General features: G+C 39.1%; 1 protein-coding gene across 3 annotated transcripts in view; it reads right to left on the bottom strand.

Annotated features, from left to right (window-relative positions):
• Positions 1-17,383, bottom strand: part of LOC116389896 (voltage-dependent calcium channel subunit alpha-2/delta-1) — a 54,920-nt gene that overhangs the window by 12,874 nt on the left and 24,663 nt on the right. Inside the window, exons 7-23 of one of the 3 annotated variants that reach the window (XM_031859007.1) lie at positions 16,407-16,538; positions 15,405-15,474; positions 14,623-14,673; positions 14,320-14,419; positions 10,233-10,391; positions 9,323-9,427; positions 8,528-8,606; positions 8,038-8,087; positions 7,855-7,944; positions 7,664-7,738; positions 7,476-7,556; positions 7,055-7,129; positions 3,341-3,412; positions 2,998-3,069; positions 2,782-2,843; positions 2,263-2,339; positions 1,320-1,331 (exon numbers count right to left, since the gene is read on the bottom strand). In XM_031859007.1, coding sequence (XP_031714867.1) covers positions 1,320-1,331; positions 2,263-2,339; positions 2,782-2,843; positions 2,998-3,069; positions 3,341-3,412; positions 7,055-7,129; positions 7,476-7,556; positions 7,664-7,738; positions 7,855-7,944; positions 8,038-8,087; positions 8,528-8,606; positions 9,323-9,427; positions 10,233-10,391; positions 14,320-14,419; positions 14,623-14,673; positions 15,405-15,474; positions 16,407-16,538 — 1,362 coding nt within the window. Of the gene's footprint in view, positions 1-1,319; positions 1,332-1,463; positions 2,117-2,262; positions 2,340-2,781; positions 2,844-2,997; positions 3,070-3,340; positions 3,413-7,054; positions 7,130-7,475; positions 7,557-7,663; positions 7,739-7,854; positions 7,945-8,037; positions 8,088-8,527; positions 8,607-9,322; positions 9,428-10,232; positions 10,392-14,319; positions 14,420-14,622; positions 14,674-15,404; positions 15,475-16,406; positions 16,539-17,383 lie in introns of those variants that run through there. The other 2 variants (XM_031859025.1, XM_031859015.1) reach the window with 2 other exon arrangements.

Here is a 17,383-nt window from a genome sequence, read left to right as displayed (position 1 = left end):
TGATCAAAAATGCATCCATCATCTGACAAATAAGTTCAGACCCTAAAAAACAAACTGAAAATTGGAAATATTTCCCACGGTAGATAATAAAACAATATGCTGCAGTGAAAGAATATGAGATCTTATAGACAAACAATACATGTAAATAAACTACATTGAGTGCATATTCTATAGATGCAGGACAGAAAAGGATCAGCTGGGGAATGCAGCAGAAGGGAACAACATATAAACATGTATATTGTAATAAATAAAATTCCTTCCACTCAATGCTTTGTCTGCCCTGGCTCTGGATTTCATTACAAATAGTGTGTGGTAATAATTCTTATGTCATAAATGACATGACAGGCATGGATGGCCATCATTCACTGGTCTCTTAAAATGAAGACATTTCGGACATTGCCTTTAAAAAATATTGAGTCGTGTGGTGCAGTCTGCGAAAAAAATTACTGAGCACTGAGTTTCCTCGGGGCCATGGAAATCTGGTGTAGGATGAAACAATGTCTTTCACATAAAACACAACAGGCAGATTCATTGTCCCTCTGTCTCTATAGACCGGGCAGGGTGTCTGTATGTCCAATTGCTTTCCACACCATGCATTCTTTCTCTTCTTTCTTGCTCTTTACTTCTCTATCGCCGTCTCTTCAACCCCAGTATTAGGTAAATTTATTCAATGCATTCAGCATTTCTGTTTTATGATAAAAAAATGATCATCCATCATACACTTGACTAGGTATCCTCCATAATGTATTAGGAGGACAAGTGGCTGCAGGAACCATCTACTGCAGGAAAAGGATAAGATGGAGCGAGGTATTGGTGGTCTGGCTCCAGTGTGAAACTCTATATGGCTGTACAGAAAGCTTTAGAGTCCCAAACTCCCTATCTGAGTAGTCTGTGGCAGCAAGGCATGGTGTGTTACTTTCTTTAAGAGGCCTGTAAACGTTCCAACAGTCTTTATGGCACGGTGACAGACTCGTTATGGCAGAGAGGGAGTGATACAGAGGTCGGAACACTCAGTCAAAATCTCATCTTTTGGAACAACTGAGCCATTAGCCGTTTATGCTTTGTGGTGTCACATCAAAGTTATAAAAATACACTAAAGCCAGATGGTCATGTGCTGTTTATGGTGTTTTTTTCTAATTATATCCCGTGATCAAAGCAATTATCCATCTATGCATCTATAAAGTCATGATTCATATACCAGAGTCTGTCCATCCATTCCTCCATCTGTAATCATGCAAATATATATAGGACAAACATGCTTATGGAAGAACATCACATGGCAAGATGAAGACAGGAGACAAAGAATAGCGAGTACTTGCCCCAAGAAGAAGCTGTAAGATTCCAGTGTGGAAGCAGGACAGGAGAGGATAACTTATCAGAATAAAAATATAACGAATTGTACAAAGAGTGACAGTTGCACAGACCGTATGTGTGTATATGAAAGAGTTTCATCCTTGTGAGTATGACTTAAATTCTGAGCTGTTAGAAGAAGCCAAAGTGGATCATACAGTGAAACAGCCTTGAGAGCGCAAACAGAGCAAAAGGAAATCAAAAAAGAAATGAGCTGAAGAAAAATAAAAAGGGGAAGGGGAGAGGGAATAGGAGGAATAAAGAGAACGAGGTGAGGACAGGTTTAAAGATTAGATAGAGAGACAGAAGAAAACAGAGACACAGAAAAAACAATCCAGATTAAAGTCCGTCTGCTTCGGGTAGCCTGTTACCCTATGAAACATTTAGGAAAGGAACGATAGGCTTACTGTAAGCACAGGGAGGTAAATAAATGGAGTTGGCAACAGAAACATAGCGAAAACTGCAAAAGAGGGAAAAGATAATGTTTTGTAGAAGAGGCGATAATGAGCATGGAGAGGAGCGAGGTTTCGTCTTCTCCTAAGCCAGAAGGAGGGCCAGAAGAGGGGAGTTAAGAAGGAGAGAAGCGCAAAATGTAGACAAGATCAAAAGAGCTAGTGCTTCGGCTGGGTGTGGGAGAAGGAAAGCATGTGGATGAGTGTGTGTGGGAGTGCGGGGCGACTGACCAGTGGGTTACACTACAAAAGAAAAGCACCATGGGGATCCGCTGATCTGAGCAGCAAATACAAAGGAGTGGTTGTGGTTCCAGCTAGGAGCGAGTAATACAAAACAAGAGGAGATACTCAAGAGTACGACCCACAGAAAGCATAGGAGTTGATTGTGAGGCACCAGCAAAATTAAATCCGATTCACTTGCTTGCACACAGTTTATCACGAGGATGTATGATATACTTACACATAGCTCCTTTCGAGTCATCTCCCAGTTTGGCTTGAATGAAGTGTTCACTGTATCTTGGCAGAGCAAGAGCCAGGCTGCAGAAAAGACAATAGCAGTAACACTGTTAGAGTTTTATGGTTAAGAGGTCTGGTTTGTGTGAATTATTTAGTCTGTTCAAACAAAAAAAGGTAATTCAAAGCCTGTAAAATGCCCTGTGACATGCTTTTAAACACTTTAAATGTATGTGATTATATTAATCAAGAGAAACAATACACAATTAATCAAGCTTCCATGTTTTTCAGAAAGCTCTGCTTTTTTGTATGTTTAGTGAAAAGCAAAAACAATCTCGCAAATGTATTTCCCAATAACCAAGCAGAGCCTGCTGTTAGAAACAAGAGAGTGACCCCTGTTGGCTTAAGTAGTGTCCTCCATCGGCTGGAGTGCTCACTGTAGTTAGTGGCAGATAGTGCATTGTCTTAAGTGAAGACAGCTTAATGAACCATAAAGACATATTACAAAATTGCTGACATTGCTCACCTGTAATCTGTTCCATTGACCGGCGCAAACGTGTAGGTCCTGACTCCTCTATCTATGTACCTCTATCAAAGATGAGACAGGAAGTGAACAACGTTGTAGCAGTAAACTTGCCAACTTTGGCTATGGCAACATAAAATGCAACATACTCCTGTATGAGTAAGCTGTATGAGTCCTGTATGTGTAAAATGTTAATCCCTTTCCAGTATTTTGTCTTACCTCATCCTGAGTTTTCACCAGTGTGTTAATGGAACGTTCGCCTGTCTCACCATCGATCATCATTCTCCTGATCTATAGGAAGAGATGTAGAAACAGACAGCGTACATGTAGTTCAAGAATCACTGAATCTGACTTACAGAGTATCAGCTGATTTAAATACATTCTGTCTCATAACCTCATGCTAACGAGTTAGGGACACTAAGTAAAACACTTGCAGGGACTGGTCATCTAGTACCTCAATAACTGCCTGGATGTATATCCACCTCTGTTCCTTTTCTTGTGTGTGTGTGTGTGTGTGTGTGTGTGTATAGCAAGGGGATTTCCATGCATCTGCACACTCTACCTCTACTTTGATGTCATTCTCCAGCTCAGCATCGAGGAAGTCTAGGGTAACAGGTTCCTGGAATTTAGGATTCTGTGGAAAGGATGATAATGCACTCTTAGGTGTGGCAAAATTCAATAAAGTTAGACACAGACAAACCTAACAACAGAAAAAAAGAGGATTCCTTTAGGCTTATCCTGAGTTGTTTGGATGGAAGCAAAGTTTATTTTGTAATAACCCTCTTTCATATCACTCTATCTAAAGCCAGCTGAGTTGATGAGACTAAAATGTTATATAATTCAGTGGACCATTTCGCAATTGTTATTCAGAGATTCAGAGGTTATTTTTGCATCTTAGTACTGACGTTGCATTGAACAAACATAAAGTCGACTTTAATAACTTTTTTGTATTCAATTCAGGAGCAATGCCAATCATTTTCCTTAACACATGAATCCAATCAAATCTATGGTACAAAAAATAGAGGGTACCATATGGCAGCATTTTGACAACACATCTGTGACACCAGATACAGCTAAATCAGATTTGATACAAAGTGACACTGGACCCTATTAATGTCCTCTCTTAAAAACCCTATACGTCTGAGTGGCTTTATGGTGGTATAAAATGGTGGCAGTAATCTAGTGCTTCTCTATAAAACAGCAATACATGCAATCTGATACCAGTCTGTCCTCCACAGCGATTGGGTTGATGCGGTAGGAGCATACTAGTGCTTTCTGCATAGTTTCCTATTTTTATGTTGACATACGCAAACAGTGAATCAATAGATACATACATATGCATTTCAACTTTAAAGAAAGTAAAGGAATTAGGATTGACGTTGAATTTAAAAATAAGAAAATAGTGTGAATCAGTACACGGACAAGAGTCCAATTAATGAAATACTCAATTCATCAAAAAGCACGAGTTGAGCTCCTTACATTTGATGGTAAGTTAAATGAAATGAAGCAGCAAAGGAAGATGATGAAGATGAAGCATCTCAACATGAAAATGAGAAAAGAAAGAATAAAAGATCAAGAGGTACAACACTGAATTAAACATCAAACATACACAAGAAAAACAGGAGAGGACATAAAAAAAGAGAGAAAAAATGGTAACACTGGGTGGTGTGAACAGCAAAGTAAAAAAGATCAAATGAGAAATAAGGAGTGAGAAAAGAAGAGCAACAAGATTAAAAAGAAAAACATTGAGAGAGTGACATAATACTGTATGTTAGCAAGAGACTTGTGGTGAGGTAAAAAGAAAAACACGACTGTAACTAAGGAGATACGTGTATGTGTAAAAAATATTAAATACGTACAAATATAATCAAATACAGAAAGTGACCATCGCTATTCACTTGATCTCCCATTTGGCTGATTCAACAAAACAATGAGTGATTGACAGGCTCTGAGCCTCAAACACAGACACATGAAAACACCTTTTCCATCAAGAAAAGCCTTCGGTGCTTTTCTTTGTTCTTCTTTCAATAAAGAAGTATCCTCCAGCTCTGATATAACTGATGCTATTGCAACATAATACGCTAACCTCTTCAGGAGCCACCATTGTTGGTCAGAATGAACAGTCGCCTCTCCGTGTTGTCTCAATGCATGTAATGTATGTATGCAATATGTTATTTGTATTGTTTTAACAGCAGACACTGTATGTATGTTTCCAAGACAAATTTCCTTCGGGACAATAAAGTCTATCTTATCGTATCTTATCTTATCTTAACCACCTAAGCCTTGCCCTTAGCTGCCTGCTAGTAACAGGACACTGATTGGTCCTTGAAGTCTGAGAAGATGGATTTTCGTGTGATATGTGATCCCGCAATTCTTGCGTGATCTCGTGACATTCCGAGAGTCAAGCATGATCTCAAAACAATCCCATGACAACCTCTTCCCACTGGATTTTCTCTAGTACACACAAACACAAGTTTCACTTATAAAATCGACGTGCAATAAGAAATGCATACAAGGAAAAAGGAGGCAAAAGCTCTGCCCCAAACAACACTTGTAGAACTAGAGAACAACTTTTATGGAAACCTGTTGATTGCACAAAAAAGTAATTCTCTACAAAACCACAACTCACAACGTGGACGTTTTTAATTAAGTTAGTCAAATCCTTTCAATTAACTTAAAAGGAGCATTGTGTAGAAATTAGTGGCATCTAGTGGTGAGGTTGGAGATTGCATCCAACTGAATACCCCTCTGTTAACCCCTCACATTCCAAGCGTTTCAGAGAACGTAAGAAAGCAAAAGGCTCTCGCTAGAGCCAGTGTATAGTTTGTCTACTCTGGGCTCCTGTAGAAACATGGCGGTACAACATAGCAAACTCCATGAAGAGGACCCGCTGTATAACGTCTCATTCTAAGGTAAGGAAAACACAACAATTGATCTTTTGAAGTGATTATACACTAACAGTAAAACATAGTTATGAATATTATTATTCACTTCTGCCAATAAAATCCCATAACTCCTACACACTGTTCCTTTAACCATTTCTATTTTAATAGGTAATGCTGAGTCATGCAATGTCGTAGACTATTTAAAGCAAGTTTCCCTTTCATTTGGGTATGTGCTATTGATGTGACTATAGGTGACTCACTTTCTCTCAGTTTCAAAGCTGTCACAAAATATGCTCACAAACACATGTGGGCAATTACAAAACATACCCACACATTTGTAAAAAAAGAAAAAGTCCATGTCTAGAGTGATTATTACAAGCTACAGAAGATTGTGCCATCACTTCAGTTTGGGTGAAATCAGAGGGTTGTAGATCACAAAAAAGATACATAATGGCCAGCAACAAACTAATTATTACCTACGATGACTGCTACTATATTCGAAATGCTGGGGAACTATCTATGGGACTACAATATAGAAATCTCTACATTGCTATCTTCAGGAATTACTTCTGCAATCTACAGTACTTGTTCTTTGTCTCACCTCATGAAAAGTGACAGCATATTTATTACTGAGCCTGTGCTTCCTGTTACGAATCCTTTTCTAGGAAAGTTTTGAAAAGATGCACAGTGATGCCTTTTAGTGTTTTATGTCATAGTGTGGGGAGTGGGGGTTTCAAAGCTCACCAAAGAAAAACATGATTTCAAATACATACATTGTGTCACTCCCAGCTGCAACTCAGTAACCATTTTAATTATTCACACACACACACACACACACACACACACACACACACACACAGCTTTGACCGTGATAAGTGTTTCAGTCTGGGGAAAAAGATTGTGAGGGGAAAAAAACAAGGAGAAAAACAAGGAAATCCCCTTTATTCCAGAAAGAGAGGAAAACACTATGCAGCTCTGCAATATCTCTTATCACTGCGGCATTTATTTGAGGAGTTTTAAGACTACTTAAGGCCTTTGGCTGGGCAAGTCAGGCAGCATATTATTTATATGGTACCACTTGAAGTTTTTGTGTAAGTGTTGGATATTTTCATTCATATTTCAGTTTTAAGCCTTGTTGTAAACTTAAAATGCTAAATAAATTGGATTGGCTAAAAGTAAGGACTGAGGACTGAAGATATCAAGTCATACTCTAACTGGAGAAATAATTCTTTTGATGAAGATTCACGACGAAGAGAACCTGCACCATCTGCTAGCCTGCATATTATTCACTATGCACAAGCAGTTCATGTTTAACCATATGGAATAGTCAGAATATAATGTAATGCTAAGACATGGACCTGCTAAATGATGCATAGGGCCAGATGCCATACCTTTGGCTGGAGATTGGGGTGCAGCAGGACATATCCATTGGGATCAATGGCAAAGTAGTACCCATTTGGACCAATCTGAAGAAGAAAATTATTATTTTTTTTAAATATTTGTTTCCAGGAAACCACATGATGTAAGTACAATATAATGGCAAAACAACTGGTAGTTAGTGTTAAAGAGTGTGTAAAAGAAGGGCCTCAGTGGTCCCAAAAAAACAAGAGTACTACGTGCAACAAAGATGTTGTAATTAATAACAAGGATATTTCGTATTTGCAGATAATTAGAAAACAAATTTAATGGAATCATATCACTCACTAATTTGCCGGAGCGAAAATTCTTCACAACATCGCAAGTCACAAGAGTTTTGGTTCTATGAATGTATTTGTCTGCATGCATGTGGTCATATGTGGGTGTTAAACTCACTGTGAAGCGCGGTGTGAGCTTCTTGATGTCATCCAGAGACACGTCAATCCCCATTACGCCAAGAATCAACTGATTCTGGTGCTGAGAGACAGTATAAGAGAAAGGGATGAGTACCGGGGAAATATATCCACCCACTCCTGCTACTGCTGACTCCACTTCTCATGTGTTCATGCATTTATTTACTGCACCTCGCCATTCCTGTCATCTATGGTCTTCGTTTTATTGAAGACAGGTAGTGTGCCAGTAATGACCAGACCCAGTTCCTGATGGAGAGTCAAGCAAATGCACAATTCAACTCAGAACTCAATAACTCATTAAGTTAAATAGACATGGCAGGAACAATATTTCTGTAAAATGAATTATAGGACACAAAAAGTACCAGAGCATCAAGGTATACATTCGTCCACTGGACTTGTTTGGCCTGCTTGTCTGCCAGAACCATTGGCCTTCCCAGGACATCTAGGTACTCCTAAATTGGACAATACATTTTTCCAGATTAACGCTTCCATGAATGTTAAGTTCTGTAAAAAATAATGTGAAAAATAATAAAGCATGATCTAACCTGTGTGTTTATTCTGATGGCTCCGATGGAAGGGATCTCATAGAAGTAACCTGGATAAATGATCAAACACAATCATTTAACTGAAACTTAATGCTAAGATCCCACAATGATAACATAACAGCAGACGGAAATAGATGGCAAGGGTACATAAGAGCACCCCAAAAACATGGAGCAAAGGAAACAGCCTGCAATACTGTAGGGTAGTCTACTGCATCATGACTCTAGCTTAGTGTTAGATGAGTTGATAACATTTTGGAAAAACAAAGTAAATTGATATCCAGACATTTTCCTTTTGTAATGTGATTCTTTACTGATTCACGTATATTCAAGTGTACTGTATATGCAGCTGTTTTGCCAAAGGCAGCTCCTCTGTTTCTAAAATGAGGTTCAAATCACTACCAGGATCTGTTAAGTACAACGTAATCCAATACCAGGACGGTTACAAACTGATCAATATTCAGTATCGATGTGTGTTATGATCTGTGCTTACCTTTGTTGGAGCAGGCCATCCACTGAATGGGTCCTTTATCATAGTTGTGCTGTCCTACTGAGAAGGTGAAGATCCTCACCTGGAGCACAAGATTCAATTCAACAATATCTGTCATGACCTAACAATGTTAAAAGATATGATTCTGGTAGGTAGCTCTATTTTCCCATTTATCGTAATTTAATATTAATGCCAATTAATATTAAATTAATATATTGATTTAATATATTAAATCAATATATTAATTTAATTAATATATTAAATTAATATATTATCCCTAATATAATGTTATTATATACACTGAATATCATGTTTGACTATTTCAATGTATTAGATGATTTACATATCATATATATAAAACAAAAAAACAGCATACTGTATGTTTTAACATATTGTGGTGCTGCCATAATACTTTAAATCAACTAGAATTAATACTCAAATAGTCACAAGTGAAATATGAGAGTTTGATCGAAAACAAAATGTGTTTGTGCATCCTGCTAATATCCTCAACCTTGTGCATGTGCATATTTGTGGGTGTTAACGTGCACAAGTGAGCATGTGGGAAGGTCTTTGTTTTGCATATTATGCAGAAAACCGTAATCTGCCTTCTGCATAAACTTTTGGGTAGGGAGGATATGCACACGGAAGATTGGATCCAAAGGGAGCTCCAAAAAGCTGAGTCTAATAAAAACTACAACAGGACCACATCCACACAGATAAAAGCAAACAATTCCACACGGCAGTATCCAATGCCACAGTCTGTGTGTGTGTGTGTGTGTGTGCACATCTTTAACGTACCTTTTTCTCAGCATTGTACTTCTCTAGTATGGCCTGAGCTCTTTCCTCTCCTCCGTCAGTAAATAGCATGATGATCTTGTTGCAGTTTGCTCTACTCACATTGGTCTAGTCAAAGGAAAACAAAGGATTTTTTTTCACCCAGGTAGTGGAAGGTTTGGTTGGTCTGCTGGTCCATCCAATTTTGGCTAGAGAAAAATACCTGTTCACGCTGTCATACACTTTGGCATACTTGATGTTTTCATGACCTGTCTAGTGTCATCATCAAGTCAAAGTAGTGATATTCTGCTGTGAATATGCGCAGTCCCCAGAGGATAAGGCCGATTATTTTTGCTGACCTCCAGATATTTCCTTTTATCTCCTTCTCAGAAACATTCACGATCCAAAAGGTTGCAACCTTTTGTTTTGGATTAGCCAATTGTCTATTTTCTAGTGCCATCCCTGTTTGTTCAATCCAAAACAACCAAACTGTATCGTGTTATGAACCCTAACCCTGATAGCAAAGACTTCAGTCAACAGTTCTCATCAAGTCATACACCATCTTAACCTACCATATCCATATCATTTTGTGAAAGTGCAAGTTCAGAGTTTATCAGACCTATTACTTGATACAATGCTGTCAATAAATAACTCCACTAGAGGATAATGCTTTGCCATTTCAGGGTCGTCAGCCAACTGAAAATCTAATAGCAATCTAATGTTTCTTTCATTGTACGGACAGCTGTGTTGAGGTAACACTTTCAACCAGCAGATGGCAGTAAAAGACAATAAACTGCTGCTTCTGAAAATGTGGAGGCATCAGGTGACATTCATTCAAAACTTGTTTAAAGCCTCTTGTGCTCTCAGCTACACTTAAGTTTGACAAAATGACATGTTTTCTCAAAACAAAAATAATGCAACTGGAAAATCTTACAGTAGAGAGCTGCTCAAAAGCAAACTCAAAGCCTTTTGTGTAGTTTGTAATTCCTTTAGCTGTGATGTTCTGAACAGCGTCCTTCAGCAGCTTCTTGTTCCTCACGTTGGCTTGAACCAGATGTTCGAAACACGCCGTTTTCTTCACCCGGGTGTTAAACTGGGAAATAGAGGCAACGAGTTATGACCAACTAATTATTCATATAATTACAACATGTGTGCATATGTAATAAATGATACACATGCAGCACACACACACACACACACACACTCCCACCCGGACTTGGATGTTAACAGGCAGTGGTAGACAGAGACATTCATCAAGGCCCACTAATTGCTTCACATCCTCGGAGCTCAAAGATTTGGTACCCATGGAAACAAGATTCTGCTATATAAGAACGAGGTTAGGCAGCAACACCATCTTTTTTTAAAGGTGAGACCTCCTCATTTCCACCTCACAGCACACATATGCACACACACTCCACCCAACATTAACCGAAAACCTGCCTCCTTCTGTTCAGAGCCGTGCTCCAAGTCTGACTGATGGTCCATGTTTTTATTGTTAAATATCTGAACAGTAGCAAACAGATTGTCCATGAGCGAACAGTAAGGACGGATCCAAAGAGCTCACAATGACAATAAGCACAAATGACAGAATAAATTATATAATAGAATATATAACAGTGGTATGTGAAGGACATGGGACAACAGTGTAGTTAACCAGCACATCTATTGTGTTGCAGAATGCTTCTAAAACAATACTGCACCTCATCGATCTCAACTAATCAATGGGTCTCTGTGAGATGGCCAAAAGGGAGGCTGAAAACACTGATCTACACAGACAAGCAAGGAGACAAAAAGAACCCTGACCATATGGGTGTATGGGTGTGTTTGTGTGTGTCTCCAATGAGCCTGACAGCTTGGAAGTTCCTTTTAAATTGACTATAACAGACACACATATCTTCATCGGACAGAAAGGCAATATCACAATGGCTATGGTTTGATAAAAGACTGAATCAAGGCGACAGCACATAAACACGCGCGCACACAAACAGAATGGAAGTTCACATAATTGCCCCCATGGAGCAGACAGGGATCTTTTATCACATAATCTATTAAAAGGAGAAGTGAGGAAGGTGGGATGGGAATGTGGGAAGGCGAGAAACAGGAAGTGACCAGAATATTAAATATAAAGAGTAGGGAGAAGGTCTGAATACAGGATTTAAAAGCAGAACAAATTAGATTATGTATCTCATAGAGAAAACAAGAAGGGCAGACCTCTGCCAAGGCCGTTTTCATAAGTGAAAAATAATGTGTATTCGCTTCGTGATTTGGATCCACTCCAAAATTGGATGTGTTCTTCCTTGGCCCATACTACACCCTTCCACAAAGTTTCATGAAACTAGTTTTTCCGTAATCCTGCTGACAAAGTCAAAAACAAAAACTTCTTGCCAGAGATAGTAATGAGCTCACGTAGTGTTTGTGACAAATAAATCATAATCTGATTAGAAAGACATACGATTTTTGCAGATAGCTACATTTTGTAGAAAATTGGAATTGTAAGTACTGAAAAAACACATTCAGGCTTTGCAAAATCGTGTTATTGGCCTTGCACACAAATGTCAATCCGAACTACAACAAATTCCACTGTTCCCTTGTGATCCAATTACAACAGCTCTGTGTGTGTGTCTGTGTGTGTGTGTGTGTGTGTGTGTGTGTGTGTGTGTGTGTGTGTGTGTGTGTGTGACAGTCCAGGTCTTTGTAATGGATTAGTGATGACACAAGAGAGAAGGCTAATCTTCAAACCCTAATCCAGCTAGACTCTCTGGTACGCTGGTTTGGTACTCCGGCTTGCCCAGACTGATGGTGGCTAACACCGCTGACACCAGCTAACATGGCTGAACAGGTTGGATGAAAGTGACAGAGGCACAGTGCGATAGGAGTGTGCCAGGAACTGAGAACAAAAGTGCCAAAAAAAAAAATTTTTGAAATGATGAGGACAGAGATGGAAAGACTGACCGGAAAGAAACAGCCATCAGCATTCTTCTGACCTACCGCATGAAGTGTGTGATCATCTTCCACGGCCAAATGCCAATTTAGTCCCTGGGCTAGTGTTAATGGGCAGGGATTTATGGGTAATATCAGAGATTAATGATATAGTGTCAGGTTACAACACCCTCAGGGCCAGACATAGGGTGATGTGTGTGCGTGTGTGTGGGTGTGTATGAGTGAGTCAACGACAGAAAGAAACAGATGGATAGAAAGAAGAGGGTGACAGAGAGAAAGAACATGAGTAATGAGTTTTAGCAAAGTAACTCAGGGATGATTCTGGTATATTACAATTTATTGTTGTCTTATTTTTGTAGCTTTGGAAATCCTTCCTATTGGTAATATCATTGCACACACCAAGTTACATTACTGGGATCTGAAAATGTGGTAAAAATTCAATAATATATAAAAAAAAAGTCAAAATGAAACAAGAAACATGATCACTTGATCATACGGGTTGTAAACAAATCCCCAGGTTAGCCAAACATTTGGAAGCAAAGACAAAGTGAATGTTACGATTATGACCCAAACTGTCTGTTGTAAGTACAGTACTTACCGTGGTTGTGCACACACATAGTTTTACTGTGCAGTAAAGGATTGTTACCAACATTTTGGGTGCACTCACTTTCAGTTTTGCCTCCAGATAAAGTGGTTTGGATAATCTGGCTTTACTGTTTGCTTGTTTACAACCTGTCTGATGGTCTAACTGCTCATGTTTCTCACTCTGTTGAACTTCATTGCAGCAATGTCGAAGTATTCCCAGATTTCAGAAATGACTCTGGTAAGGACAATTGTAATCTACTGAAACATTGGCCAAAGCTAAACATTTAAAGACCCAAATTGTAATAAATGTAAATGATTCTTTTAGCACCTTTAAATGGGTGCCTTTCATTTTCCTGGGACCGCTAACAGCAGTCAGTGTAATGCAGTTTTGGAGGAAAGTAGGAAAACAATTTAAACAAAAAAGTTCTAAGTTAAAACTGAATTGGACTTCACTCTTTGAACTAATCTCACTTTCTCAGACACACACATAAACACACACACACTGAGCTCCTCGACAGCTTCCGATAATTGCACATCTTTGCAGAATCACAAGTCCACCGTGAAACAGAATACATTGTGTCCAAGACAAAGGGTCCCCGGAGAGAGGAAACAGAGACTGAATGGCTGTCTTTGTGCAATGAGAAAGAAGACAGCTCCAATCTTTATAAAGACCCATCTCAATAAACACCTTCACAGGAACCCATTTTAGTATCACACAGTCATCTGATTGGCTCTTTTTGAGTGTTATCACAAGTGTGGAAGAGCTAGAATAGATGGTCAGAATAAAAAGGTGGAATGGGGGTGGGGGGGGGGGGGCTATAAGAGAGATTGGTGGGTGAGGAAAATAAGAACGAAGATGAAGAAAGTGGAGGCAGTGAGAGGAGGAAAGTTGTAGTTATGTACAAAGAAGAGGCGGAGCGTGTCGTGTACAAGGTGATCCTTCGTTGACACAAAGAGATGTATGGAGGTGTATGGCAAAATGCTGAGAGGAACTGCACGACTCAATGATGAAAGGAAAAAGTGATGGACTGATCAAGAGGGTGATGAATGAGTGTTTCCAAGAAGTGCGGATATAATACCTATAGGAGAAGCGGGAATGTACACACATGCGTACGCACACGCACACACACACACACACATACACGGGTAAGGCGGTGGGGTAGGGGCATGTAGTGCAGAGTTTTAATCCTGTACACCAAATAGAGCTGTGGGTATTTCATTAAAGGTTTGTTTCAGGGTGGCCAGACCTGAGAGAAATCCATATTTCATTACTTGTCATCCATCTCTGTCTCTCTTGTGTGTATGTGAATGTATGTGCTGGTTATGTGCACAATGTCTTCATGTGTGTATCTCCATTCAAATGTACACAAGCCCATTCATGCGCACACTCTGAATCCGTCCGTCACTCTGCCCCTTTTCTCAGCGTGCATCGTGTTCCCCGTCGCCTCGCACAAACAGACCACTCAACAGTCAGTGATGGGTTTAATAATACTCACATAAACGACATTGACGTAGTCGTCATCAGACAGAGTCTCCAGCATCTCACTCACGGAGGTCCTGATCAGTTTGAGAGTCAAGCCAGACACACTCCCGCTTCTGCAACAACAACAAAAGATACCCAACAGCTTCTCACTGCAATCTGTCTGCTCAGTTTTTGTGCTCAATATAATTACAAATGCGTCTGCCTTGGGAACTGCATTACATTATGTGGTAATTCCAGGAAGGCATGTGTTATAACCAGGGGAAATCATGACTGATGTGAGAAGGTTATGGATCAATGAGGCTATAAAGTAACTCACGCATCCACAAGGATTAGCATATCTTTGGGTGAGGCAGCTCCTTGAATGTACCTAGAAGGACATTAATGAATGAAGGAAAAGCTGGTGTGAGACATACACACACTTTCAAAAATGTTTTGAAAGCCAACACTGTGTCATTTATAATAATATATTTTGAACACAATATTGCCTACAAAATATACTCTTGAGTCATATTAGGTCAACATATATTCAGGGCTGGGGAATATTGCTGAAATTAATATACCAATGCTAATAAGAATACTTCAAATATCGATACGAATTATGACATATATGTTATGATATGACATATTCATTTTGACATAATTGACATAATTTTTTCAACTTCTCGGTATGTTCGGTACATATTGTGGAACTGACAATAAAGCTAACTTTGAACTTTGAACTTTGATATTACATCACAAAGAAATCAAGTCTACTTCGCACCTTTTTCAGAACTTTAAATTCAATTTTACAATTTATAAAATTAGCTTGGATTCATCAATTAAACATAATTTTGTAAAGAAAGTACACAATATGACTATATTTGTCAAAATAAAGTTGATCAATAATATTTATTGATCACCCAGCCCTTCATGCACTTACTATAACTAAAAATTGTATTTATTCATAAACACCTACAACCAACCAACCAACCAACTACATAATACAAAAAAAAATCATATATACCCCTGAACACATCAAATTAGAAATGTTTGGCTTGAATTCTGACCAACATTTAATCAACGTCATGCTACTTGTAGTTTTTCTAGCAGTTGTCTTACCATGGCCTCCTGCGGACATCATACAGGTCAATTTTACTGGGGGTCTTGCGCGCATCCATCCAAGGAGAAGCTTTCAGAGGAGATAAGATATGTGTTGACTATCACTGAAGTGTTGATCTGCAAATATCTGGCTACATACAGTGTAATATTCAGCCCAGCAGTGCCTAGTCCCTGTCAGACATTTTGCAAAGATATAAAAAATAGATTTTTTTTTTTGTGCCATCATGGCTTGTTGGATGAAATCCCACCCCTTCTACATTCCAACATGTTTTATGCTCACGATCAGAGGTAAACAGCAGGGAAAATGAGATAAAATACTTTCAAGATGCACAGAAATCACTTGCTTTGACATTAATCAGGTGCTTTCTATCTGTATACTATTAGTGAGGAGCACCATGAAAACAAGCCAGTATGAGTGTGTGACTGCCTATCATGCATGCTAAGAGCTTAAAAAAGGGAAAAAAAGGAACAAAGAGGAATAAATTCAACGCCCATGAAAATTCATGAATATTAGACATAAACCTTTCCCATAAAGCTATATCGTGTCAATGATGACAGGGAATCTCATGAATAGAAATAGCTTGGCAGAGAAAACACTCCCGATAGTGAGCAGCACTACACTAATGCAGTTAAAGATAACATGACACCATCTATGGCACCACATATAAAATCAATGCAAGTTGAGCCAGGAAGATTATTTATTGAACTTATTTGCTCAGTGCTGTGGGAACAAGCAAACTCATGAATATGTTCTCTGGCTGTTTTGTAGATTTGATTAAAATCCACACCCTGCATCTTACTGTAGGTCAACCGAATCATAATCGGCTGATGAGTGAGCCTCTGATTTGATATGGAAGGAAATGCACACAACTTCAATGTCATATGAAGAGATACACAAACAATTTAGGAGGCCAAATAATCTACCAGAGTTTTCTTACTATTTCTTAAATGTTTATCTCCTGTGGTAAAAGGCAAAGACTGTTTTTGTGGTTGTTTAATTACCTGGGTAGTAGCGAGCCAGGCCCGTAGCGCTGCCATACACCTGCCAGAGAAGGGTCGGGTCATCCTCTCTGTTCTTTCTAAACACGTCCTCCAATGCCTCCGACCAGTTAAGTTCATTCAGCACAATGGTGGCTAAAAAAACACACAAATTCATATCAAACTTCATGTACTAAAAAGACAGACATACTTGCTCAAAAAATATGCATTACTGTTATCAGATTTTGTGTACATGTCAGTGTGTGTATTCTGTAATAATGATCAATGGACATATGTGCAAGCCATTGTAGACTGTCCAAGACATGTGTACATTCACGCACACAAGTCCGCTCAGTGTCTGCCCACTCGCTTAGTGGGACGCATGAGCAAATATGAGGCCAGAACACCCAGCCGTGCTGGGCTTTAGTAACAGATACTGAGGAGTGGTTTTATGGCTTGTAATGGGTTAGCAGTGAACTTTGTTTAATTTTACCTGAAACACTCGATAACCTGCGTGTGTGTTTGTAGGCATGTGTTTGTATGTGTGCATGCGTGTGATTGATAGCGTGTGTTGTGAGAGGCAACAGACATTATGGATGTAATGACACAGCACCCAGACAGCTCAGAGCCACATAACACTTACTATGATGGATGGAGACACAGCACATGCTGCCCCATCTCTATCTTTGGTCTGTCTGTCTCTTTACTGCTCTTCCTTTTTCTGTCCTTCCTTCCTTTGTACTAATGTAGTACTGTATATATGCTTTTATGAGACTCTGTACATCTATATGTTCATGTGTGTGTGCATGTGTGAGATAGATTGGTATTCTGTATTGAGTGTGACGTGGCTCATTGATGTGCAAAGCAAACACTGCTCATTTGCATGCAGGCCTCTAGAGGGGTGAGTTAATGAAGCCTCGGTTGCCAGGAGTTTATGTTTTTTTATTATTGAAGGAGAGAGAGAGAGAGAGAGAGAGAGAGAGAGAGAGAGAGAGAGAGAG

Source organism: Anarrhichthys ocellatus, unplaced genomic scaffold (assembly GCF_004355925.1).
Source record: "Anarrhichthys ocellatus isolate YVR2014 unplaced genomic scaffold, GSC_Weel_1.0 scaffold2, whole genome shotgun sequence".
Lineage (NCBI taxonomy): Eukaryota > Metazoa > Chordata > Actinopteri > Perciformes > Anarhichadidae > Anarrhichthys > Anarrhichthys ocellatus.
Note: the sequence above shows the minus strand (reverse complement) of the source record. Positions and strands in the feature narration are given on the sequence as shown.